Genomic DNA, 26,389 nt, shown 5'->3' on the forward strand with positions numbered 1-26,389 from the left:
AAGGGCCGAGTAGTTCTGCAGATGTATTGAAGATGACATGGACATTCAATAACATAAGTCACATGTGTACTATTGCAGGTGAAAGTGTCCTTTTATTTTGTATTCAATACCGGTGGTATGAGATCTGAAGTTTTTTATCCTTCTTTGTTGGCTTTTGTTGTTTCTGCAAGGTAGGCATTTTCGGCACCTAAAAAAAACGTTAATACTTGTAGGCAGGGAAATGGTTTTGGGTGGATTTATCACGTTGTGTACCACCTTGTCCTTTAATGTAGGTGCTCTTCTATATACAAAGGACGGTTTACTTGGTAACATCTTTTTTAGGGTCCTATCGGCTGTGAGTATAGGCCAATGTTTTTTAATTATTCTTTCCAGCTCCTTGTGCTGCCTATTGTATCCAGTGATGAAGGCAAACTCGTGCTTGTTCTGTCTTTCCTTCTTTTCGTTTTCCTTTATAAGGTTTTTTTCTGTCAGTGTTCCTTACTAGCTCTTTCAGGTGCTCCAAATTTCTCCTTTTGTATCCCTTTTCAACAAATCTTTGGATCAGTATGTCTGCTTGGACATCAAAGTCTCGGATGTTACTACAATTTCTCCTTATCCATAGTAATTGCCCCTTTGGGATATTACCCAACCACTGTGGGTGATGGCAACTCCTAATTGGGATATATCCATTTTTATCTGTTTTCTTAAAGAATGTTTTACTTGCCAGTCTGCCCTCTTGTTTAAATAATTCTAGATCTAAAAAGGCTATTTTTTGGTTGTCCCAATTTCCTGTAAAGGTAATCCCATATGCATTGCTGCTGATTTCATTGAAGAAACACTGTAATGATTCCATGTTTCCTCTCCATATTAGGATGATATCATCTATGTATCTCTGGTAGTATCGCAAATTTGGTCTTTCTACACTAAAGATTTGTTCCTCCTCCCATTTTTGCATAAATATGTTTGCGACACTGGGGGCATATTTAGCCCCAATTGCTACTCCCTTCGTTTGTGCATAGTATCGTCCCTTATGCCAAAAATAGTTTGAATTCATGGCCATCTTAAGGCCTTCTAAAATAAAGTGCACTTGTGCATGTTTTAAATCTGTGTGTTTAAAAAGTGCCCATTCTACACTATCCAGCCCGTCTTTTTGCACTATATTGGTATATAATGAGTTTACATCAACAGTTACCAATATATCCTCTTCCGTAACTTCCAAATTTTGGATATCCGACAACAATTGCTTACTGTCTCTGAGATATAATTTTCCCTTGGGAACTAGGGGTTGCAAGAATTTGTCCAAATATTCTCCCAGAGGGGCGTGGCGACCGCCGACGATCATGGCCGCACACTGCTAGAGCTCCGCTCCGCTCAGGGACACATCTACCGCCATCGAGCCTCCCGCACCCGCCTGCCACGCTCCACCGGACCGCTACACTCCTTCTCATCTCACCGCTGCTCCGGATATGCGGCGCCGCCGCCTAGATCCGCCGCCAGTGAAGAAGCTCTCCGCATTCTTTCCCCCCATGCTGCGAGGAAGCAGCCAAAATGGCGCCGGCTCCGGGACCTGTCCTCCGGCACTTCTCCCTCATCCATCCGAGGTGGGATCGGATCGGGAGCAGCAGCAGCACAACTTCCAGGCAAGTCCTCCACCTCCCTCCTCCTCCCCTCCCTCGGAGCCCTCATCCCCTACCTCCAGAAGCCCAGCCAAATCTAGGCCCAGGTTTGAGCCCCCTCCACATGAGGCCTATTCATCACCCATGGACACTCATGCGGCCCCCTCTGCAGACCCCTTTCAGGACTTTCCATCCTCGGACCAACCACTCTCTGTGTCCTTAATGAAGGACATGCTGCGGACACTCCGCACCTCCATCCATATGGATACACAATCATGCCTTAGGGAATGCAAGGCTGATATCGCACATCTTGGCGATAGAGTCAACCAAGTTGAAATTCAGATGAGCGAAGTCACATCTTCATTTAACTCTCGTGGACTCACACTCCTCACACCATGAGGTCATCTTCTCTATGCAGGCAAAGATTGCTGATTTGGAGGATAGGTCTCGCAGGAACAACCTGAAGATACGTGGGATCCCTGAACATATCCTGCCACAACAACTCCCTCACTTTGCTAAAGATCTTTTTCTGGCAGTAATCCCGTCCCTCACAAACGCTGATCTCACTATCGACAGGATCCATAGAGTTCCCAAATATTCTCCCAATCGAGAATGGACGGAATTGATGCCACTAACTATAGGGCGACCGGGCGGTTTTTCCTCATTTTTATGTATTTTAGGAAAATAATGAATTATTGGAGTTCTGGCTGCTTCTATGTGTAAATACTTTGCTTCTTTGTTGTTCAGAATGCCCAGGTCCTTTCCTTTTTTAATATATGTTTTCAAATACTTAACGAATTTCCCTTTGGGGTCTCCTGGAAGTTTTTTGTATGTATCTTCCGCGCTAAGAAGATGTTCTAGTTCTTCCTCGTAATCCTTTTGATCCAGGATGACCAGACCACCCCCTTTATCTGCTGGTCTGATTGCAATACCCTTCTTCTTCTCCAGTTTTCTGATAGTGTCCCATATATCCTTTTCTTTCTTATTCTTAATTTTCAAAGCTCTAATTTCCTCTTCCACCATCCTTTTAAAAACTGCTAGGTTCTCGTTTTGGGGGTTCTTTGGGTTAAAAACAGATTTATTTTTAGGTGCTGTGTGCTTAAATTCAGTGCTTATCAGAGGTGCTCCCTTGTCCTTTTTGATCTCAAAAAATTTTTTGATATTGATTTACCGTATGTAGTTTTGCAGGTCTATGTAAGCTTCAAATTTATCGAGATTCTTATCTGGCGCATATTTGAGGCCAAGATCCAGAAGTTTTAATTCATCCTCCTCAAAGACTGCGCTACTCAAGTTAAAAAATCCCTTGCTTAATATTCTCTTCTTCTTTTTCTTAGACCCCCCTCGTTTTCCCCTTGTTTTCCGTTTCTTGCATATTCGTAAAATCTGGGGGGTTCTTCTCTCCTGTGCGAATCGAATCCTCTTTGTCTGGGGGATCCTCTGTGGTTCTCCTGTTGGGGTCTTCTCCCATCTTCTCTCCAATTTATGTGGTAGTCCCCTTGTGGTCTGTATGCTCCTCTGGGACCCCCTTGGTGATAGTCCCGTCTCCATGGTTGTTGCCAACCATTGTTGACCACAACCATTGACCCCTATTTTCATATTGGGATTCTTGATAATGGTTCAGGGGAGAGAATCTGTTGTATGTATCGATCTGATTGTAGGAGTTAATTGGTGTTCTATCTCTTCCTAGGTTTCCTGAATGGGTATTTTCTCTGTGATCGTTGTCAGAATATCTTTATTCAAAAAATCTTTCTCCATTATTTCTTCCTCCATTTATTGGTGTCCTGGGAGTTCAAGGAGTTCTCGGTGTTCCAAATTCCATCCAAGAGTCCTCATCATCATCTCCCATTTCTGATGGCTCCCTGGAATCCACGCTGACAGGGTCCACACTCGTGCCCTGTCCGTTGTATAATTCATCAGCTTGCCATTTGTATACATTCCTATTTCTATAGTCCAATATATCCCTTTTATACTTCTTTTGTTTCTTGGCTTGTATCCTTTTTTCATACTTTTGTATGGCCTCTTGGTGTGCATTCTCCTTATTTTTGTATTCTGTTGTGTCCGCATATGGAGCTAGCTGCTCTTTCAATTGTATAATAGTGCTTTCAATCTTTTTAAGTTTAAACTGTCTTCTCTTTATAATCATCAATAGTAATTCTTTTTCACATTTATTAAAAAAGGTATACCAAAGAGTGCAAGTATTGTTTTAAAATCCTCTATTTATTAAAACATAAAAAGCACTCACATTGCCTGGGTGATTGAAGTGCACCAAACTATTGACACATTGTATCGGGAACTGGAGCGTGTGAATAGATGATCCCGGTCTTCTACTCCTATACTGAGCTCCTCTCACCGCTGCGCACTGCAATCCCTGACATGAATCTAGCCCTTCCCCTACACGTGTTCGACACAAGGGACTGGGGAAGGGCTAGATTATCTTCTCCTTAAAAGCAAGCCAGGACACCGAACCAATCATAATCCCCCGATGAAGACATGCAGCCCTTTGTGTCGAACACGCGTGAGGCAGGGTGTCTTTGGCGGGAAGCAGAGTCCCAGGAGGAGAGTGACAGCTTTCTCTCCTTCTGTATGCTGAGGAAAGTGGTCATAGGCAGTTGGCCTAGTGAGCCAGGTGTGGGGCTGAGCCATAGAGGTCCTGGAGAAGCTGACAGTGGAGCTGAAGGCAGAGCTACCTGGGAAAAACAGTGTCCGTGAGTACCAGGGGGCTTGCTAAGGGGTCTGCCCAGGAAGGGGACCACTCCAGTGAGGTCAGAGGACAGAAGGTCAGCACACACAGTCAGTGAGAAAGGGGGTGCCAAGTAGAACCCTGAAGAGTAATCTACCAAGTACTTTGACTTTCAAATTCTTCACTTCAGTGGCAGGGTGAAGGAGCGGCATTGCCGCATTCAACATAGATAGAAGTCCTCAAGTTTGTGCATAGTTTGCTAAAGTTGGAGTATTCCACTCATTCCTTCTCCCATCCTATCATACAAAAAAACAAAAAAAAAAAACAACAAAAACCAAATCCCCTGGACTGCTTACTGACTGAGCCAAGAATCTAAAGTACTGAGAATTCACAAGTTGTTGCTATGGGTAACCCAGGGGAACCCGCTTTCAGCAGCTCCCATGGGAGTAGTGCTACATTTGGGGGCTCACCCGGGATGTCGCCCTGGGTTATCGGACCGGTGGCTAATGGCAACGGCCGAAGAAAATCTGTGGAAATGTAATTGTTATCTCAAAGACTGTGTTCTAATGCCCGAGGCAAGTGTGAAGCCTGCTCTACAGGAGATAGGGAGAGTGGGATGAAGAGAAGAGTGGGATGAAGAGAAAATTGCACAATAATGGTTGCTCATGGCACTGGGAAAATTCCTGTCAGAATCGCAAGCTGTTTGTTCAAGTGATGAAAAATTCCTGTCAGAATCGCAAGCTGTTTATTCCCATGATGGGCTGGAAGGCTGGAGAAATGCATCTTTCTGTAAACATGGACTGTGTCTGCTTAACAGTAAATGATGCAAGTGTGGATGGAGAAAATGGCAGCTCAGGGCACGTGGATCGGTGTGCCAGGGGCCATGTGTGTGCCAGAGCTATACAGAAAAGTGTTGTCCATGCATCCAATGGCAGTAGGACATTCTTCCAATATAGTGGCAATTTGAATGCATTCAGTGACAGTGGGACATTTTTAAAGTACAGTGTGGTGAATCTCGCTTGCACAAGTGCTAAGAAGACAAATGTTGCCCGTGCATATGACAGCGGGACAATTCTATGGACTAGCGAAGAGGGTCAGCTGGCTCAGAGTGATAGAGGCGCTATTGGAGCCCTGGTACAAGTAAGGAGAGGCACGGTCCGCTTTACAGTAACTTCCATGCAGGCTGAGCGGAGAGAGAGTGGCATTGGTGGGGTTACTGTACGGGGCGGGAAAGCGTGCGCTGGAAAGTTCTGCCTAGCAGGAGGAGCCACCACCAATCCAGAGATGTGGGCAGAGGCACCGCTCACGCACAGCCAATCAAGAGGGGGAAGGAAAGTCTATAAATTACTTCTGCCTCCGGGTGTGGCTGAGGGGGAGACATGTGTGTGGAGGAGCAATATGGCGAGTACCAAAGTAAGCCGGAGCACAGAGGCTAACCCACATGTTGGCGGAGAACCTGCGGAGCAGACCGGAGAGCCGAAGATGTCCACTCTGTGGGATACAGGGGTGTGGATGGTGCCGACAGAAGACTGGCGTTGTGCACTGGAGGAGGCATGGAGCATTTGGGCCTGGTATGTCCTCAGTGTCTGAATGTGAACATGCGTGTGCAAGCTTGGGGCCAGTGCGGGCACTGTGGCAATCTGCTGCTGCGGGCAAAGACGAATGAAGGTCAGCCCAAGAAGTTGAGTGCGAAATGGGAGACCGGGGTCACTCGTGCCTTGTCGGCTGCGGAATCGGGGGCCTCTACTGGGGGGGTTCATGATGCAGCTGGAGACCATGCAGTCTGTCAATGGTCCAGCATGCGGATGGAAAGAGGCCCGAATGTCCGAGTCAGGATGCATGTAGGTAGTGCGGGTCGGGGAGTGGCCACCTAGTGCATTAAAGACTGCAGCGGCAGAGACAAAGTATGCTCCTACACAGTCAGAGGAGAAAAGATGGCCAGCAGTGACCAGGGCTGCTAGTGTGAGTGTGAGCAACGAGGAAGAGGCCGGGGTCATCAATGTGGAGTCTCCCAGCTTTCAGAATCGATTCAGGTCCTTGGAGGAAAGACCAGATGTTTGGAAGTCTGAGGAAGAAACTGAATGGGACTGAGGGTCTGAAGAAAGGAGCAGCGCAGCCAGTTTTGATGTGTCAGATGAGGAGACTAGGGATTCTGTGGTGCGAGGAGAGTGTGCCAGGAATCTGGGGTTCTGTAAGGCCTATGTCAATTGGGTCCCAGACCTAACCCCACCTAAGAACTATGCCCGGGCTCAGGATCAGAATGAGGCCTACGACTCCCTCATCAAAAGAGAGGAGACCCCATATTCTCCAGCTGGGAGAGGAAACCGGAAGACCCTCTCCAAATTTTCCAGGATGCAACGGTGGATACAGAGGAAGGTGGCCTTGGAGTATGGGTATGACTATCCCTACACTCCACGGGAGGTCATGCTTGAGATCGAGGCCAAGAGAGAGTCCTGGTGGGATGAGGCAATATGGGACTTCCTCTTTGTCCCTAAACCACATTGGAATCAATTCAGGATGGATTTGTGGAAGACCTTTCTGTCCGTCAGGACTCAATGGAATCATGGGCGGTCCATCAACCTTGACCGAGTGGAGGTCCGCCGCCCAGATGGATCTGGCCAGGCTTGGTCTATCCGCATACAGGATAAGGATGGGAAGCTGGTTCATATTCCCCATCCAGATTTCTACTGTTGAGGAGAATATTCAAATTCAAGTAAGGCTGCCTAGCCTATGTCTGTGAACTGAACAAGAAGAAAAAAAAATATGTTTCAAGCTCAGTTGTGGTTGGGGCTTATGCCCTCTTTCTATTACCCTTCCCCCCAGCCCCAAAGCACCCACCCCCCCATGTTGAGGGCATGTGGCTTGGTATGGTCCACGAGGGGGGCCCTCGCTCGCCCCACCCCCATCCTGGCCAGCCAGGCTGTGTCCTCGGATAAGGGTCTGGTATGGATTTTAGGGGGAACCCCCGCACCGTTTGTTTTTTTTTAATTTTGGCGCCACTTTTTTCAACAATACTGACATAAACTGATATAAACAGAAGTGCCTATAAACACACACACATACACATATATATATATATAGCAGGATTCCCAGCCATTTTGCTGGATGTGGGTCCACCAGGGTTACCACTAGCAACAACAGTACATCTAAGCATGTTCTCAAAGTGTGAGTACTGAGACAAGAAACAGTCCAGCATCTTTGGTTTTTGTATTTATTTAGGTACTTGGATGGGAGAAGGGAATGAGTGGGATACTCCCCTGGCTCAACTATGCACAATGTAAATGGGACAACTGTGAAAAATGCCTATTGTGACGGGAGTCACTTTGGGCATGGGGGTTGTGGACCCCAAATTCCTTTAGAGAGGTTGGGGGGCACCATGCCCAGCCTTATGGGGCTCTCTTATGTTTAAGTCACCCTGCATCTGTTATGGATGCAGGGTGACCAGGAGGGTGGTGAACACTGAGAATATGGTTTGGACTACTACAAATGGGACAGTCATATTCAGGAATAATGTCTCCCTTGTAATATGAAGATTTTATTCCCTGTACAGTATGGAGTCTCTGACCAGGAAGTACAACTCCTAATAGGGTCATTCCAGGAAGTTCAATGAGGAGACTGACTGTCTAACAATGTTGCTTTTGTCTGAGGTGGCTTTCCATTCACCTATTGTCGGGTGTTCTAATGAACTCACCTGTTGTCTGCTAAGGGATGTATTGACACTCAGAGTAATGTGTATTGGGGGCTCGTTATGGAACCATTGTTCTGTGTCTGGCTATTGTGTACATTGATTGTCCCCTGGGGGTTTCTGTCTCATTACACATAACAGTCCTTCTAATCAAGCTATCGGACCAATCCCTGCTGACTCATTTTCAAGTCCTCATTTGCATGGCTAAGGAGGACCTGAAGGAGAACAGCATGTACTTTGCAATTGACCAATGGGAAAGCGGTTGTTGGGGGCAGGATGTTCCAAATTCTGTATATAAGTGTGTTGTGTACTTCCAATAAATGTCTTCCTTTTCCTCAAATGTCCTCTCTTTCCTTATGTAAGTTTGAACTTACATACAGCCTGCCTGGTGTTTGTTCTAATGGATTCCGAAACGGCACATAGCTGTAGTTTGGATCCCAGAGCCTTGGTTGACCGAACCATCAGACGTTGCGATCTGCAAGCTGACTCACTAGAAGCAGAGGAGTGTCGGTAGAGCGGAAGCGAGCAAGCAAGGGTCTCGTTACACCTATTGACACTGACTCGACTCTGGCTGAATGCCGGTAAACGCTGCTTGGCGCTTGTTAACGCTGACATGATGTCTGTTAACACCAAACTGGCTTTGACACTACCCGGTGGAACAAAGTCCTTTGTACTGCTTCCTTTAGCCCTCCTGGCTGAGGTAGCTACCTGTAAATACAAGAAAGGTAAGAAAGGTAAGACCCCAAAGGTCTACTAAAGGTCTACTAAAGCGCTTGCTGGGATTGAACCAGGGATGGACAATGGCTTGTCGGTATCCAAGGTTAGGAAATGTTAGGCGTTTGAATAAAGTGCTGAGTGCTACTGTGTGAAAAATCAGAAAATGTGGAATCCAATAAATAAATAAATAGTATAAATGGGTGACACCGTAGAATCAATGCTATGGGTGAGAGGAAGGTAATGATAAATACATATAAATAGATAAGAAAATCACAATAAATATGAATATATTAACATATATATGTGCGTTTAGTGAAAAATTGTACAAATTAAAGTCCAAGTAAAAAGTTCATATGTGACTTGGGTGAAAGTACAAATAAATCTTGAGTGCCAATAAAGTAAAGTGCAGGTGCTCTGTGCTGAATCCTCCAATGATCCAATGCTGGTACTTGTGGTGTCCCCGTGAGGAATAATAGGGGGATGCACTCACCAGAAGTAGTGGGTCTTAGATACCGTACGGTATTAAGACCTATAAAAGCCTTATGGCCACCTGGGCCAGAGAAGTCACTGCTGGGCTTTGTAGTACCGTGGCGATCCGGAATCCCTCTCCTGGATGGCCTGGATCCTCAGGGTCCGATCAGGGTAAAAAGGTAAAAAAGCTCCAGATAGTGCAGTACCGTTTAAAATAATCTTTAATGTAAGCAAGTTCACAGTACATAAAAAAAACGGGAGAATCGTCAGCCAAAAAATGGTGCCTGTGAGTGGAGAGCGGTGAGTACCGGCTTGCGTTCCACCCAGGCACCCGTGACGTGTGCAGCGTGCGTTCCACCTTACGCGCGTTTCCTCAGTGCGTATGACGTCTTCAGAGGTCTGAAGACCTCTGAAGACCAACCTTACTTTTTTCTGGGTTCACCGTGAACCCAGAACCCGGAGCGCTTCCAATACTGACTGTACTTTCTGCAAGTGACACCCCCAGTCCTGGCTAAAAATTACAATGATGTCAAGGTAGACACCTGAGAATTCTTTATGGGGTCTCAAAACTAAATCCATAGCCCTCTGGAAAGTGGCTGGGGCCCCATGTAACCCAAATGGCATTCTGGCATACTGCCATAACCCCTCTGGTGTGGAAAACACAGTTTTTTCCTTAGCCTCTGGGGAAAGTGGGATCTGCCAATATCCCTTGGTCAAGTCCAGAGTGGTAATGTATCGGGCCGGTCCTAACCTCTCCATTAACTCATCCACTTGGGGCATGGGATACACGTCTGGCTTGGGGACTTCATTTAACTTACGAAAGTCATTGCAGAACCGCCAGGTTCCATTCGGCTTGGGCACAAGGACGATAGGACTGGACCAGTTACTTTAGGACTCTTCAATGATCCCAAGATCCAACATACTCTTTAGTTCAGCCGAGACAATATTCCGGCGAGCTTCAGGTATGCGGTACGGCTTGATGTTTATACGTACGCCAGGGTCTGTGATTATATCATGTTCTATTGCAGAGATTAAACCAGGCAAGTTTGAAAACATGTCTGAATTTCTCTGCAAAAACTCCCAAGACTCCAGTTTTTGTGGAGGTGAGAGAGCCTCTGCAATTCATACCTTTCTAATCTGAGCATCAGGATATTCCTGGACCTTCACACTGACTGTAATACCCTCTCTATCTTTCCATGGTTTGATCGGTTAACATGGTAAATCTGGTAGGGTTTATGTTTGGTGGGTTGATGGACTTTGTAGTTAACATTCCCCACCCTCTCCACTATCTCAAAAGGTCCTTGCCACTTGGCGAGAAATGTACTCTCTACGGTAGGCATTAACACTAGCACCCAATCCCCAGGTTTAAATTCCCTAACCTTGGCGGATCGGTTGTACACCCGACACTGGGTCTTTTAGGTAGCCTGCAAATGTTCCCTAACTATGGGCATAACTTTGTTATTCTATTCTGCAGTTGTGAAATGTGTTCCCTCACACTCCAATAAGGATAGTCCTTGACATCACCATGCACACAGATGACCCTGACCTGTTCCCCTGACACCAGAGTTTTCTGCAACTTGTCTGCAGGGAGCAGGGTGACAACACTCCCAGAGTCAAGGAGCACTACCACCTCTTGTCTTTTAACCTGCACCACACACTCATGTAGATTCTGGCTGGCTGCAGCACACACTGCATAGGCATACATGGAGCGACGACAACCCATGTCACACTCCATTGGTTTATCCGTCCTGGGCACTGGGTCGCCAGATGACCCAGTTGCTGGCAGAACCAACAGCAAACCTCACGGGTTCCCCCTGCCGGCTCTCCAGAAGCTTTGGTACTGGGGTGATCCTGGCAGCTGTGTTATGCACCTGAGCAGACACCCTGTGGTTAACGGGTGCCATCTTGGTGCTAGAACGCACTTTGTTGGTTTGGCCCAGCTCTCCGGTGATAGAGGAACTCCCATGGGAACTTTCAGCACAGTTGTAGTGCTCAACAGCAGCAGCCATCTCATCCAGGGACTGAGGCTCGGACTGAGCCACCCATCGGTTAAGCTCCCTAGGCAGCCCTTGCAGGAACCGATCCAGTGCGACTCTTTCGACAATCTGAGTGGGTGTCTTCTCTTCAGGTTTCAGCCAGTCCTGGAACAAATGCATCAAGTGGTATAGCTTCGCCCGGGCAGGCTTTGCTCTGTCAAAGTGCCAGTCATGAACTCTGCTTGCCCTTAAAGCGACAGTCACTCCCAGCCTTGCTAGGATTTCTGTTTTCAGCAGCTTATAGTCCCGTGCTGATTCCAGGGCCAAGTTACAGTATGCCTGTTGGGGATCTGCAGTCAGGAATGGAACCAGCACATTAGCCCAGTCTTTCTCAGGCAGACCTTCCATTGCTGCAATCCGCTCAAACATTGCTAGGTATGATTCCACATTGTCTGTGACTGTCATCTTTTGCAGAGTCTGCTGCACTGCCTTCTGTGGGTCACCTTTCACCATTTCATGTCGTCTTACTTGATGAAGAATTTTATGAAAGGGAAGTACTGCGTCAACTAAATGACGTAAATACCTATACCAAACTTAAAAATAACCCTTTCCCCTCCCTTGTCTCTGCACTTAATCAAAAAATTGTTCTGGCGCAGGAAGTCAACCTGATATCCAAAAAAGAGGCCGACCATCTCCTTGTCAAGTGCTATAACGTGCCAACGTTCTATACCATCCCTAAACTGCACAAATCGGTAACTCATCCACCAGGGAGACCGATTGTTTCGGCCATTGGTGGACCTTTGGAGAAGGTTGGCAAATTTGTGGATGCCTTGATTAAGGAGATGGTGTTTGAACTCCCCTCTTACGTGCAGGACACCAGGGATGTACTTAGCAAAATAGTCGACATCATAGTTCCCCCTGAGGCCATCTTTGTAGGTATTGATGTTGAAAGCCTGTACACGTCAATACCCCATCAATGGGGTTTACAGGCAGTACACCACTTCCTGCAGCGTAAATTCCCTAATTTGGGAGCTCACAACGAGTCCGTAGTCGAATTGTTGCAGTTCATGCTCGAGAACAACTGCTTTCAGTTCCTTTCCTCCTTCTTCCAACAGACCAGGGGCACCTCTATGGGAGCACCGTGGGCCCCGGCATACGCTTGCCTCCATTTGGGCCTCTGGGAGGAGCAGGAAGTATATCCATCCCCGATGTACCTCAGCCATTCTCTTTTATGGCTGAGGTACATCGACGATGTACTGCTCCTCTGGGGAGGGACCCTATCGGAACTGGAGGCATTTGTTGCGGCATTGAACTGCAACAATAGAAACATCAAATTGACTTATACAGCGACGGCCAACCACTTACCTTTTTTGGATCTCCTGATTTCCCGTGTGGGCTCTACCATAAAAACAACCACGTTCCCCAAGGCAACGTCAGCCAACACGTTGCTTTTTGCACATAGTCACCATCCACGTTCCCTAATTAATGGTATTCCAGTGGGTCAGTTTCTCCGCCTCAAGCGGAATTGTACAGATGAGGCCGATTACCAAACTGAAGCTAGGGATCTCCATAGACGGTTCAAAGAACGAGGTTATTCCCATAATACCATCAGACGGGCCCGCAAAAGAGTGGGACCAAGGCAGAGGTCGGAGTTACTCCTCAAAAAGGATGACTCTCTACCTCTGTCCGGGTCAGCTCAACAAACTCATCCCAGGATTATCACACGATATGGTTCACAATGGGACCAGGTTCGTGAGGTGATCACCAAACATTGGCAGGTCCTAACTGTATCACCTATAATTGAGAAAATAGTGGGACCCCGACCCCTGATCACCGCTAAACGTGCTAAAAACCTCAAAGATGCCTTAGTTCACTCTGAGTTTGTGCGAACCAAAACACCGCGAACCTGGTTGACTTCCTTGCCCCCAGTCAAAGGGATGTTTGCATGTGGAAGGTGCTCTATTTGCAAACAAGCAATAAATTCAAAGACCTTCTACAGCTGCGATATGAGTCAGGAGTTAACTATTAACAGTTTTATTAACTGTCAAACTGAAAGAGTGATTTATCAAATCATATGCCCCTGCAATAAATCCTATATCGGGAAGACGAAGCGTCAGCTGAGGATCAGGATTTTGGAGCACTTGGCAGACATTAGGAATAAGATCGACAACAAAACGATACCACTGCACTTTCTGGAGTACCACAGTGCCAACCCGGATGGATTACTATTCCGGGGTATTTATGCGCTAAAGCTCCCCGCTAGACGTGGAGACTTTGACACTGTGTTGCTCCAGAAAGAAAAGCTTTGGATATTCAAAATGGGGTCTTTGGCCCCTGTGGGGCTGAATGTCGAGTTTAGCCTGAGGCCATTCCTGACCCCATAAGTGATATGTCTGCCACCCCCATCCCCTCTGATTATTCCAACTTGTTTGCTGGTCTATTAATCACTTCCATGTTCTGTCCTTGGTATTGGATTCTTGGTTGGTATATCTATATTACCTATATGCCCCCCTATGTTTATGTTTGGAATGGGATATTCCCCACCTTTTCAATCTCCCGAATCCCGGTCTTCTCTCTCTGGTAATTTTAGCTATTTCGGCCACTACCGATGGCGTGAACAAGCTTTTGGTTATTATAGGGCCTTGGTTAATAGGACACCTATTTGTTCCCACAACACGGGGAACCAGTGGTATTTTGAGGACATACAAAGTAACATTATATTCCTTACCAAATCTCTTGTTTATTACTGTATACCATCGATTGTGGGATTTCTGTCAGCACTCTCTACCCTATGGTCCTCCAATCTCCTAGTTTGATCTTCTATGCACATTTTATTTTTGTAAAAAATTCTTTCAGCACCCTTGTACTGCTATGGGTATACTGAGCTTCAAGAGACCTCTAACTTTTTAACTTTTTTATAACTTACATCAACATGTTGCAGCTATACTCGACCATATTAAATGCCTCTTGTCTATAATATATTTTCAATGAGCAGTATACTGATTCAGCATGGTCCAGTGTTAGCTGCCATAGAGATGTATATTGTACAAGTAATGTTATATGGAATTACTATGGCTTCCCTTTGAATATATAAGCTGTATACTGACATCTGGTGGCCAAATGATGTCAATACACCTTGATGTCACGGTCTGATTTTCATTCACCTGAATTTGATCAATCAATTATTGTCCATTATAAAAGGGAATCCATTACTCCCCTTTAACCAGCTCCGATGAAACCGAGATGACTCGGTGAAACGCGTCAGCCTTACCAGTTGGATTCCATCACCACGACCAACCTCCTCGACGTGTGTAGGTGACCCCCATAGCCTTCGTTTGGCTACGGCTCCCCCGGCTACGCTGCTCGCCGCTACCGGATGTGACGTGAGACCGGCCGCTACGGACCCGTCCGTCACTGTCTGAAGACTCGGCTTGAGCGAGCGCTGAATGGGACTACGCCGTTGGAAGCCTACACGAGCCGCTGGGTCACCGTTGATCTACACACGGAGGTACGGACCTTTCACACCTATTTAACTATTGCATGGTGTATACCTTCTTCTATCTGGCAGCACGAAGGATCCCCCTGTCTGCTTCCCCACTACCTTCGGGGTATGCTACACTACTATTGAACGGCCGACTGGCAATTGTTCTATCAGTGTTTAGGATATTTCATAGAAGAATTCTACACCTACTATTGTGTCGGTTCAGAACCTGATGGACAGCATCATTAATTGGAGTCGATATCGTCCAGCTAGCACCAACCTCCTATACAGTAGCAATTGAAATACCCTCCCATCTCCATTGCTTGGATCAATATCGATTTAAGGGGGTTTCTTTTTTTTGTTTCAATTGCTTCATCCACTCCCAACACGTGGTTGCATACCTACTGTGCTATACTACTACCCTGCTATCTCCAACTACACGGGGTTTCTATCCAAGAACTTTGCAGGCAATGTATAATTAATTATATGGATGTGGCCCAATTCCTTTGATTTTACCGTCTGAACCCTCACCATAGAATCATTAATTCTCAAATCGTGGTCTGATTGTGATGTCATCCACTGTATGTACATGTTTTTATTATTTTATTATGTATGGTGTCCATGTATGTTCACTGTCTGCTCACCAGGCATAAGTGCTTTAATAAACTGTTTAATATTTTTTTCACTATAACTGGGTTATCACAGTGTATTTTTGGTGTCTATCTCTGATCATCTTTTTGGTTCTGTGAAGAGTTTTTGGAAGCAATTTTGTTTTCATCACATTCACAGATACCTTCTCTTTCTGTATGTTCATTACTGATCAATAGGCACCTGATAAGACACGTCCCTACTGAGAGGCTCCTCTCCCCTTCTGGATCAAGAGGCCTGTACAGGAACCAACCCCTTCTGTTTATTTCACCTTTCACCATTTCAGCCTGCTGGGTTACTGCTCTCTGTAAACCTGCTATCTGTTCCATCAGCAAGCGGTTTGTCTCCTGCTGTGCAGCATTAGACGCCATTAACAGCTTTAGGAATTCCTCAATTGCCTTTTCAGAAGTTTTCACAGGCTGTACAGCTTTAATCCAGGACATAGAATTGGCCTGCACCCCTCAAACTGCCCAATGCATTTCTCCGCCAATTGTACGGGATCAGAGGGGGGAACAGCCGGCTCAGAGACAGTCCAGTTAAATTAAATATGCTTTTATTCAGCAAAAAGGCAAATCAAACAGGAAAACGACAGTCTTGTCTTGTAACACAAATCCACAGCAGAGTAAAGCACAGTCTTTGCAGCAAGCAGGCTTTAAAGGCATTTTTTAAACAACTATAAACAGAGCTACAGTCTCTCGTAAGTATTGGCTCACCCAGTACAGGTTACAGACAGCAATGGCGCTTCCCTCTCAGTGTGCTGGTGTCTCTTCACTCCAAGCAATCAGCTCCTCACACAGCTCCACTGATACTTTCAGATCTGGTGCTTAATAAACAGGTCTAAAAGAGAAGTACCTGCCCTCTATATTTAACCCTCTCTTCAGCCAGTCCCAGGCTGACTCTCTATCATCTATCTATCTATCTATCTATCTATCTATCTATCTATCTATCTATCTATCTATCTATCTATCTATCTATCTATCTATCTATCTATCTATCTATCTATCTATCTATCTATCTATCTATCTATCTATCTATCTATCTATCTATCTATCTATCTATCTATCTATCTATCTATCCCTAGATATAGATATATATAGATAGATACCTAGATATAGATATATATAGATAGATACCTAGATATAGATATATATATATATGTATATAACTTTGTGGTATACACTGCACTATCTGATCTTAACAAACTATAAAAAGCAAAAATCTCTCTCCCTGCCAGCAATGAATTATTAACTATACTATGCTGCACTATCTGCTAAGCTCACTACACTCTCCCTGAAGGAATACCAATTATAAGTCACCCGCTAGCCAAGGGAATTGAACCCACAACCATCTCAACTGCAAGCCTGGTATCCTACCACCTACGCCACCGTCAAGCCTGCTTAGGCTGAACACACTCTCCCTGCCAAACTAACTAACTTCTATCTCACCCTACACACAGTGGGTGAGATAGAAGTTAGTTAGTTAGGCAGGGAGGTTGTATTCAACCTAAGCAGACTTGACGGTGCTGTAGGTGGTAGGATACCAGGTTTGCAATTGAGATGGTTGTGGGTTCGAATTCCTTGACCAGCGGGTGATTTATAAGTGGAATCAGAGGTCAGAGTCCATGCTTTGGCCAATCACATAATGCACTGTCAGTGCGCAGTGCATTATGGATGCGGGAACTCAAAGTTCCCGCAAAGAGGCCCATTTGTTCACCATTCGGTGAACGGGCTGTGTTCGACTCGAAGCCCATCCCTACTCCTGAGGGCTCATCTCAATACAAGCGGATGCCTTGTGGTGTGCATGGGGCCCCTGCGTCGTTTCAGCGAATGACGGACAAAACTTTGAAACCACATCGCCCGTACGCAGCCGCTTTTTTGGACAATGTTGTCATCCACAGCCCAGATTGGGGACTCGCACCTGCCCTGAGTACAAGCATTGGTAGATTCCCTTAAGGAAGCAGGTCTCATGGCCAACCTAAAAAGGTGTGCCATAGTCCTGAAGGAGGCCAAATACCTTGGGTACGTTATTGATCAGGGACTGTTTAAGCCTCAGACCAATAAGATTGAGGCATTTCAAAAGTGGGCCCAACCGGTAAACAAGAAACAAGTTCGGGCATTACGGGGTATTACCGATGGATTATACACAACTTTGCCACCATTGCCAGCCCTCTGACCGACATGACGGTCAAATGGAATTCTGAAGCAGAGGAGGCTTTTCAGAAGTTAAAGCAGGCCCTTTGTGTACTACCGGTGCTGGTGGCCCCGGACTTCACAAAGGGGTTTGTGGTACAGACACCTTCGAGGTGGGCCTGGGTGCTGTATTATCCCAGAACAGAGGTGGTGAGATTGTAAGGCACCCAGTTGTATACCTGAGCCGAAAACTGAACAAGCATGAAAAAAACTATGCTATTGTCGAGAAGAAGTGTCTCACTATTAAATGGGCTTTGGACTCCCTGAAGTATTACTTGTTGGGGAGGTCATTTAAGTTGGTCACTGACCATGCTCCCCTAAAGTGGATGTGTGACAACAGGGAGAAAAATGGCCATGTGGCAAGATGGTTCCTGGCTCTACAGCCCTTTAAATTTACTGTAGAGCATAGACGGGGCAAGCTCCAAAACAATGCGGATGCCCTCTCCCGCACGCACTGTATGCTTGGGTCAATTGCTTAATCACAGGGGCTTGAGCAGTGGGGGAGGATATGTGCTGGTATGCGAGGGGAGGTAGTGGATAATCGGTATATTTCACCTCGCATATGTTCTGTGGTAAGAGACTGAACCGGAATCCGGCCCGGGTTTTTCCAACCTCTGTGACAGGCTAGGTTCCAGTCCGGAGGTTGTGGTCCACTTGAGTCCATGCTCAGGTAGACTGTAAATGAACAGGAAGAGAGCACAGGAATGCTCTGGCCTGAGACTCAGAAGGGAATCTGAGAGAGGAGCTCTGTTTGGACTTTAAGAGAAGGTTTGCTTTACCACAAGTTTTGTGGGTGATGGGGACCAGCCCCACACCGTATAGTGAGGAAATCTGCTGTATAGTTTAGCGCCGGACGGCAAGGATTTATTTTACTGTTTTGTTGTTTTTTTTTTCCATAAATTTGAAAACCTCTGCTAAATAAAGCTGGCAACCCACCAGACTTTAAAGAAATGACCTGCATGCTGACCTTATTTTCCAGAAAAGGTGATCCCTGTGGGCTAATCTCCCACAATATACTGTATATATATATCCATTTTGCATTAGGCATGTTTAGTATAGAATTAATCCATGTTGTTTATAAATTTTCTACAATATCTACACATTAAGCTGACACAGACTGGCACCTTTCTCTGTTGCAAGATGGCGTCTGTGTATAATCCTCGTGGGTAAGACTGAGGTGAATTGTTGATCGTATGTGGACCAATAGTCTTATACTTTGGCTGCATGCTCATTTTTTATCTGGCATTAGGCGTGGGAAGTATAGATTCAATCTTTATTTTGCTCATTTTTTAATTTTTATAATTATCCATATGTTAAGCTGACACAGACTGGCATCTTTCCCTGTTGCAAGATGGCATCTGTGTAGCGTCCCCATGGGTCAGACTGAGGTGGGATTTCCTGTTATGTGTCTATACAGTGGGGATCAAAAGTTTGGGCACTCCAGGTAAAAATTTGTATTAATGTGCACAGAGAAGCCAAGGAAAGATGGAAAAATCTCCAAAAGGCATCAAATGACAGATTAGATATTCTTATAAATGTGTCAACAAAAGTTAGATTTTATTTCCATCATTGACACTTTCAAAATTACAGAAAACAAAAAAATGGTGTCTGCAAAGGTTTGGGCACCCTGCAGAATTTATAGCATGCACTGCCCCCTTTGCAAGTCTGAGACCTGCCAGTGTCATGGATTGTTCTCATTCATCGTCTGGGAAGACCAGGTGATGTCAATCTCAAAGGTTTTAAATGCCCAGATTCATCTGACCTTGCCCCAACAATCAGCACCATGGGATCTTCTAAGCAGTTGTCTAGAAAACTGAAACTGAAAATAGTTGACGCTCACAAAGCTGGAGAAGGCTATAAGAAGATAGCAAAGCGTTTTCAGATGTCAATATCCTCTATTTGGAATGTAATTAAGAAATGGCAGTCATCAGGAACAGTGGAAGTTAAAGCAAGATCTGGAAGATCAAGAAAAATATCAGACAGAACAACTCGCAGGATTGTGAGAAAAACAATTCAAAACCCACGTTTGACTGCACGATCTCTCCAGAAAGATCTGGCAGACACTGGAGTTGTGGTACACTATTCCACTATAAAGAGATACTTGTACAAATATGGTCTTCATGGAAGAGTCATCAGAAGAAAACCTCTTCTACGTCCTCACCACAAAAATCAGCGTTTGAACTTTGCAAATGAACTTATAGACAAGCCTGATGCATTTTGGAAACAAGTTCTCTGAACTGATTAGGTTAAAATTGAACTTTTTGGCCGGAATGAGCAAAGGTATGTTTGGAGAAGAAGGGGCACAGAATTTAATGAAAATAACCTCTGTCCAGCTGTTAAGCATGGGGGTGGATAAATCATGCTTTGGGGTTGTATTGCAGCCAGTGGCACAGGGAACATCTCACGAGTAGAAGGAAAAATGGATTCAATCAAATTTCAGCAAATTTTGGATAGTAACTTGATGCCATCTGTGAAAAAGCTGAAGTTAAAGAGAGGATGGCTTCTACAAATGGATAATGATCTTAAACACACCTCGAAATCCACGGGGGATTAAATCAAGATGTGTAAACTGAAGGTTTTGCCATGGCCTTCACAATCTCCTGACCTCAACATAATTGAAAATCTATGGATAGACCTTAAAAGAGCAGTGCGTGACAGACAGCCCAGAAATCTCAAAGAACTGGAAGACTTTTGTAAGGAAGAATGGGCAAAGATACCTCAAACAAGAATTGAAAGACTCTTGGCTTTGCTACAAAAAGTGTTTACAAGCTGTGATACTTGCCAAAGGGGGCAGTACAAGGTATTAACTCTGCATGGTGCCCAAACTTTTGCAGACACCATTTTTTTGTTTTCCGATATTTTGAAAGTGTAAATGATGGAAATAAAATCTAACTTTTGTTGACATATTATAAGAATGTCTAATCTGTAATTTGATGCCTTTTGGAGATTTTTCCATCTTTCCTTGGCTTCTTTATGCACATTAATACAAATTTTTACCTGGGGTGCCCAAACTTTCGATCCCCACTGTATATGTGGTGGTGTCAGCACGCCGCTTGTACACTAGAAAGACGTCAGTTGTGACGAACTGCTTCGGGTCGCGGTGTGCTGACGTCACCCACGTGTCCAGGAAGGACGGGCGGAATTGCCGTCCGGCGGCTTTTAAACTTTTTAGCGCTTATACTCTGCATCTATGCAAGTGCATGTCTTTATATCTACATTTAATAAATTGTTGATGGTTTTACGCTATGGAGTCTCCATTGTTCTATTGCATGATGGCTGGCTAACTATATTGTGGACCGTGACATCGGATGAGGTCATTTGGTGACACTTACGGCCGTTACACCTGAGTTTGGTCACCTTCCCAGATATATCTTGGTTGTTATTACTGGCTCCCTGCTGTGATTTACAGGCTTGTTACCATCTTATCTCTGGTAAGCAGGAATAATGTTGGTGGAGGATTAACACCTGTGGTGGACTGCACATCAATTTTATTTTTCACAGTATGTTTCACTTTGATGGACTTTGTGGATTTGCACCAGAGACTTCATATATCTATACATTTCTTGTTTTTTCTTTTTTTATATTTCACAGTTTACACCATTTGATATATTTTTATGATTTTCAGATAAGTCACATTATTTGATCAGCTAGCACAGCTTGCTTTATTTTATTCCTTTTATACAAATGCTTTATCTAATTGGCTGAGACATCCCTCCAAACTTTTTGAGATGGGAACGAGGGATACCAATTAGCAAAAGTATGTAGGCATAGGACACACCTCTTGCCACATCCCCTTAAAGGAGAATTATACAATAAAAAAATGATTAGTTAAACTCACAAGTGTTTTTTTTTTTTTGTTTTTTTTTTACAATTACTAATATTTCATTCAGGCTTTTGAAATTAACAAATGCAGAAAATTAGACTTTGGATGAAATGTTTAGCACTGGTAAATACTTTTTGAAAGATAAAAAAGTGCATTTTACAGTATATACAGCCATATAGATCAGACCAAAATGAGGGACAAATGAGGAGGAATGAGGAATAGAGGGACTTTGTTTAAAATCAGGAACAGTCTCTCCAAATCAGGGACAGTTGGGAGCTATGGGCTGAGGTAGAGAGGCGGGCAATTTACATTGTGCTCTCTCCCTCAGCCAAACAGAGGAAGCTTTGAATTCATTTAGAAAATCCAAAGCTTCTTGTGAACAGCTGAGCAGCGCTTAACTCCACAGCGACTAAAATGGGGATACAGGAAGGCCATTCTTATGGGGCCCAGGCCCCATCCTGTCACCAGGAGGACCCAGCAGGTGATGACTGTGTGTGCTTCACAGTCCATCAACTTTCTAACCTGAAATATTTTCTTCCCATGATCTTGCTATTGCAAATATTGAGGTAGCAATTGCCAGGTATGGGCAGGGACAATAGGGAGGGTAAGGGGAGAAGAAAAAGAGGGGGGGGCAAGGGGATTTTAATGGTACCATAGGCATTTTAGTAGACTCTTACATAAAATAGTATTCTTTATTTGTTAACAAACACAGTACATTGTTTAAAAAATATATGTAATGGTTATAATCACAAATACATTTGCACGATCGTGTAAAATTGGTTGCTTCACATGTAGGCTAAAAAGGCAGTTAACTGCGATTTGGCCCTGCCCTCATGGGAAGCGACCAATTGTACACAAACCGGTCATGCTGAATGATGTTACAGGCAGCATAACCTCCACTACTTCTCCAGACCCATTTACATCTGTCACATCTGTCACATGTGCTCAGTGTGAACCAGCTCTCATCTGTGAAAAGCACAGCGTGCCAGTGGCGGACCTGACAATTCTGGTATTCAATGGCATATGCAAATCAAGTGCTGGGCAGTGAGCACAGGGCCCACTAGAGGACGTCTGGCCCACAGGCCGCTCTCATGAAGTTTGTTTCTGATTGTTTGGTCAGAGACATTCACACCAGTGGCCTGCTGGAGGTCATTTTGTAGGGCTCTGGCAGTGCCCATCCTGTTCCTCCTTGCACAAAGGGGCAAATACCAGTCCTGCTGATGGGTTAAGGATCTTCTATGGCCCTGCTCAGCTCTCCTAGAGTGACTGCCTGTCTTCTGGAATATCCTCCATGCTCTATAGACTGTGCTGGGAGACACAGCAAACCTTCTGGCAATGGCACGTATTGATGTGTCATTCTGGAGGAGTTGGACTGCCTGTGCAACCTCTATAGGGTCCAGGTATTGCCTCATGCTACCAGTAGTGACACTGACCTCAGCCAAATGCAAAACTAGTGAAAAACAGTCAGAAAAGATGAGTAGGGAAAAAAAATGGCCATCACCTGTAAAACCTTTCCTGTTTTGGAGGTAATTTCATTGGTGCCCATCTACTGCACCTTTTGTTAATTTCATAAACACTAAAGCAGCTGAAACTGATTAACAACCCCTCTGCTACGTAACTGACCAGATCAATATCCCAAGAGTTTAATCGATTTTGTGATATACTCTGAATAAAAAGGGTTTCCTCTATTTATAGGGTAGGGCGACTGTACATGTGCTGGAATGTTTCAATTGGCTGACGGCTGTGTCACGGGTCAAAGTTCTCCCCAATGTAAACAAATATGGCCACCGCGAATGACGCCATGTGTCCGAACATTTGGCGGGTAGCGAACAAGCAAATTTGCCGCGAACCGACCGCCGGGCGAACAGCAAGCCCATCTCTACTGCCAGCTTCTGAGAACTCATGGTTTGGGGACCAGCATAAAGAGCAGAGGTACTGCTAATGAAAAGCTGAGTGAAAGCTTAAGAGCCAGGTGGGATAGCATTTTCTGTTTATCATATACTGACTGGAGAAAAACCTCCTTATGCCTTTTAATAAAAATGGCTGCCATGCCTTAAAACCAAAGTGCTGACTGACGTGAACGCCTTAAAAAAACACGTCTACTACTAGAGCTAACGGCCTCCATTTATATATATATATAGTATCTCACAAAAGTGAGCACACACCTCACATTTTTGTAAATATTTTATTATATCTTTTCATATGACAACACTGAAGAAATGACACTTTAATACAATGTAAAGTAGTGAGTGTACAGTTTGTATAACAGTGTAAATTTGCTGTCCCCTCAAAATAACTCAACACACAGTCATTATTTGTCTTAACTGCTGGCAACAAAAGTGAGTACACCCCTAAGTGAAAATGTCCAAATTGGGCCAAAAGTGTCAATATTTTGTGTGGCCACAATTATTTTCCAGCACTGCCTTAACCCTCTTGAGCATGGAGTTCACCAGAGCTTCACAGGTTGCCACTGGAGTCCTCTTCCACTCCTCCATGATGACATCACTATGTGTGAAATAGCCTTACACTGTGTAGCTGGGGAAAGCGCTTGGCGAGTCACCTTGCGCAGGTAATTCAGATAATTCTGGTTTCACCTACACAGGGTGATGGAAGAAGCGCTTCCCCCCTCCCCATCCTGCTGATTCCTGCTCAACCACGCACATATACACAAGGTGAAAGCAGTGGTATGTGAATCCGGTAGTCAGAGGGCTGGACCCAGACTGCACCCTCTGAGTTTTCTCTTTTACATACAATCCCACTGCTTTCACCAGGCGTGCAGTGGTATGGGGGGGGGCCCAGGTCAACATTTTTTCATCAGGGCCCACAAGCTTCAAGCTACACCTCTGGTTATTACCTTTTTGTATAACTTGACCCTTCCATTTAGATTGTAAGCTCTTTCGAGCACAGCTCTCATATTCCTCTTGCATTGAATTTTGTTGTAACTGTCCTGTCTTCTTTCATTTAGCTGTTATACACTGTATTTCCTGTATCATAATAATAATAATAATAATAATAATAAATGTGTGAAATATCTCTCTTTCTCTGATTCTCTAACCAAGCACATTCAATATTCAAAATTCAAAATCCAAGGTAAGATTGCTCTGAGTAGTGCTTGTGAGACACTTCATACTACTGGCCTTTTGTGTGAGAGAGATATACTCAGATTTATATATCATGATAGCCTTATTTTCTTTTCCCAGGCTCTGTTAGGATCACACTCATACAGAATGGCCATTACTCAAGTGAAGGAATAGAGACTATCTGGGGCTCCCTAGAAATGGACGACATTGAGATACTGGCACTCTACAATGATACCCGAAAAATAGAATTCAAACAAAGCTGGTCAAAGGCAAACATGACTTCATTTTACTGGCAGTTTGTTGATATGGTTTTAAATCGTTACATTTATAATATGCAAAATCTTATTGGAAAAATCATTAAGGAACTTAAGATTGAAGGTAAGAAATTTGATTAAAATAGTAATAGATTTTGGTAATTAGACTATATTGAGAGAAGGTATCCAACTAAAAAATATGGGGAACCCTAATCTTCCTCTTCACCAGAAGTCACATGATTAACATTGCATTGTTATTTTCCCTCTCTGGACCAGTACCAATAGGTGAGAATACCTTGTTAGAGCATGCAGGTGACAGAGCCTATTGAAATGCTTAGGAATTAGTACAGTAGTTTTTAAATAATGGTTTAGAATGGTACTGGTCTCACTTCAGGGGAGAGGACACATTATATTTGGCCACGTAACATCTCAGAGCCACAAGAGATGTTAGTGCTGGAAAACTTCCTATAGACATTGTGGTTGCCGGTCTAAATAGGGAACAGAAATCTCTTTGATAAGCCTTTTAAAAGGTTCGGTGTTATTGTTCTAAATACTTTGCTTGTGTGTGCAAATTTCAGCTTCAACTATTAGTGGCTGAAAATGACAAGGATTTTTTTTAAGCAGAGGATTAGGAAAATCTGGACAAGACATAGGAAAAAATGAAAGAAGCCTAAGGGTTTATCTGCTAGCGGGATAGAAGACTACATATTATTTGTATACAATGTTAAATATCTACTAATTAAAATATAAAATATAAAGCTTTTTTTTAGCATTGTATTTTTTTTTTTTTTTTTTTGTGATTAGAACAAATAATGAAAATACACCCAAAACCAATATATGTATGCTCCCTTTGATAGTTTGAAATAGACCTTAAATTGGCTCAATATATACATCCCGATCAAGCTGGGTTTGTCCCTGGTCGACAGACTTCGGATCAGACTAGACGGGTTGTAGACATCATCACGGCTATTCAATCAGATTGGGACAGAGGGGGTAATCGTAGAGGCATGCTCCTCTCCCTAGATATTCATAAAGCTTTTGACTCCCTGTCGTGGGAATACCTTTTCGACGTGTTGACCAGATTTGGATTTGGCGCTCCCTTTCTCACGTTGCTGCGGACCCTATATAGTACACCCAGGGCGGTTCTTAGGCTGAAGGGCTTCTCCTCTGACTCTATTCCTATCTGTAGAGGTACCCGACAGGGCTGCCCCTTGTCCCCTCTCCTTTTTGTCCTAGCACTGGAACCCTTAGCCATTAAAATTCGTGCTTCACCGGACGTGCGGGGGGTGGTGTGCGGGGGCGTCGAACACAAGTGCGCCCTTTTTGCGGACGATATTTTAGCCATTGTCTCCTCGCCCGTCACAACTTTACCCAACTTATTTGCGCTATTGGATGCGTTTGCGCTTGTATCGGGATTGCACGCAAGCCAAACGAAATCCCAGGCACTGAACATCTCCCTGGAGGGTCGCACTGTGGACACTCAGGAAATCTTTCAAATTTGCATGGTGCACGGACTCTATGCCCTACTTAGGCATTAATTTAACCCCATCCTTGTCTACACTCTACACGAAGAATTATCCTCCTCTGTTTACACGCCTGAGGGGTGACATGGATAAATGGTTGATTCAGCCCCCTTCGTGGTTTGGCAGACTATACTCCATCAAGATGAATATCCTTCCGAGGGTGTTATATCTGTTCCGCACTCTGCCAGTCGCACTGAGGCGGTCTGACCTGCTCAAATTTCAGGGTCACGTCCTTTCCTTTATCTGGGGGAACAAGAGGCCTAGGGT

General features: G+C 44.6%; 2 protein-coding genes across 3 annotated transcripts in view; both read left to right on the plus strand.

Moving 5' to 3' along the window:
• The window catches only part of LOC309560277 (antigen-presenting glycoprotein CD1d-like), a 293,187-nt gene that overhangs the window by 154,286 nt on the left and 112,512 nt on the right, over positions 1-26,389 (plus strand). The window lies entirely within an intron of this gene.
• Positions 17,431-26,389, plus strand: part of LOC309559765 (antigen-presenting glycoprotein CD1d-like) — a gene marked incomplete at both ends in the record, with an annotated part of 63,877 nt that continues 54,918 nt past the window's right edge. The window contains 3 exons of the mRNA XM_082263200.1: positions 17,431-17,555; positions 24,231-24,355; positions 24,466-24,723. Of these exons, the coding sequence (XP_082119326.1) occupies positions 17,431-17,555; positions 24,231-24,355; positions 24,466-24,723 (508 nt within the window). The remainder of the gene's footprint in view (positions 17,556-24,230; positions 24,356-24,465; positions 24,724-26,389) is intronic.

This window comes from Pelophylax lessonae (genome assembly GCF_965119305.1).
Source record: "Pelophylax lessonae genome assembly, chromosome: 7".
In the NCBI taxonomy this organism is placed as follows: domain Eukaryota; kingdom Metazoa; phylum Chordata; class Amphibia; order Anura; family Ranidae; genus Pelophylax; species Pelophylax lessonae.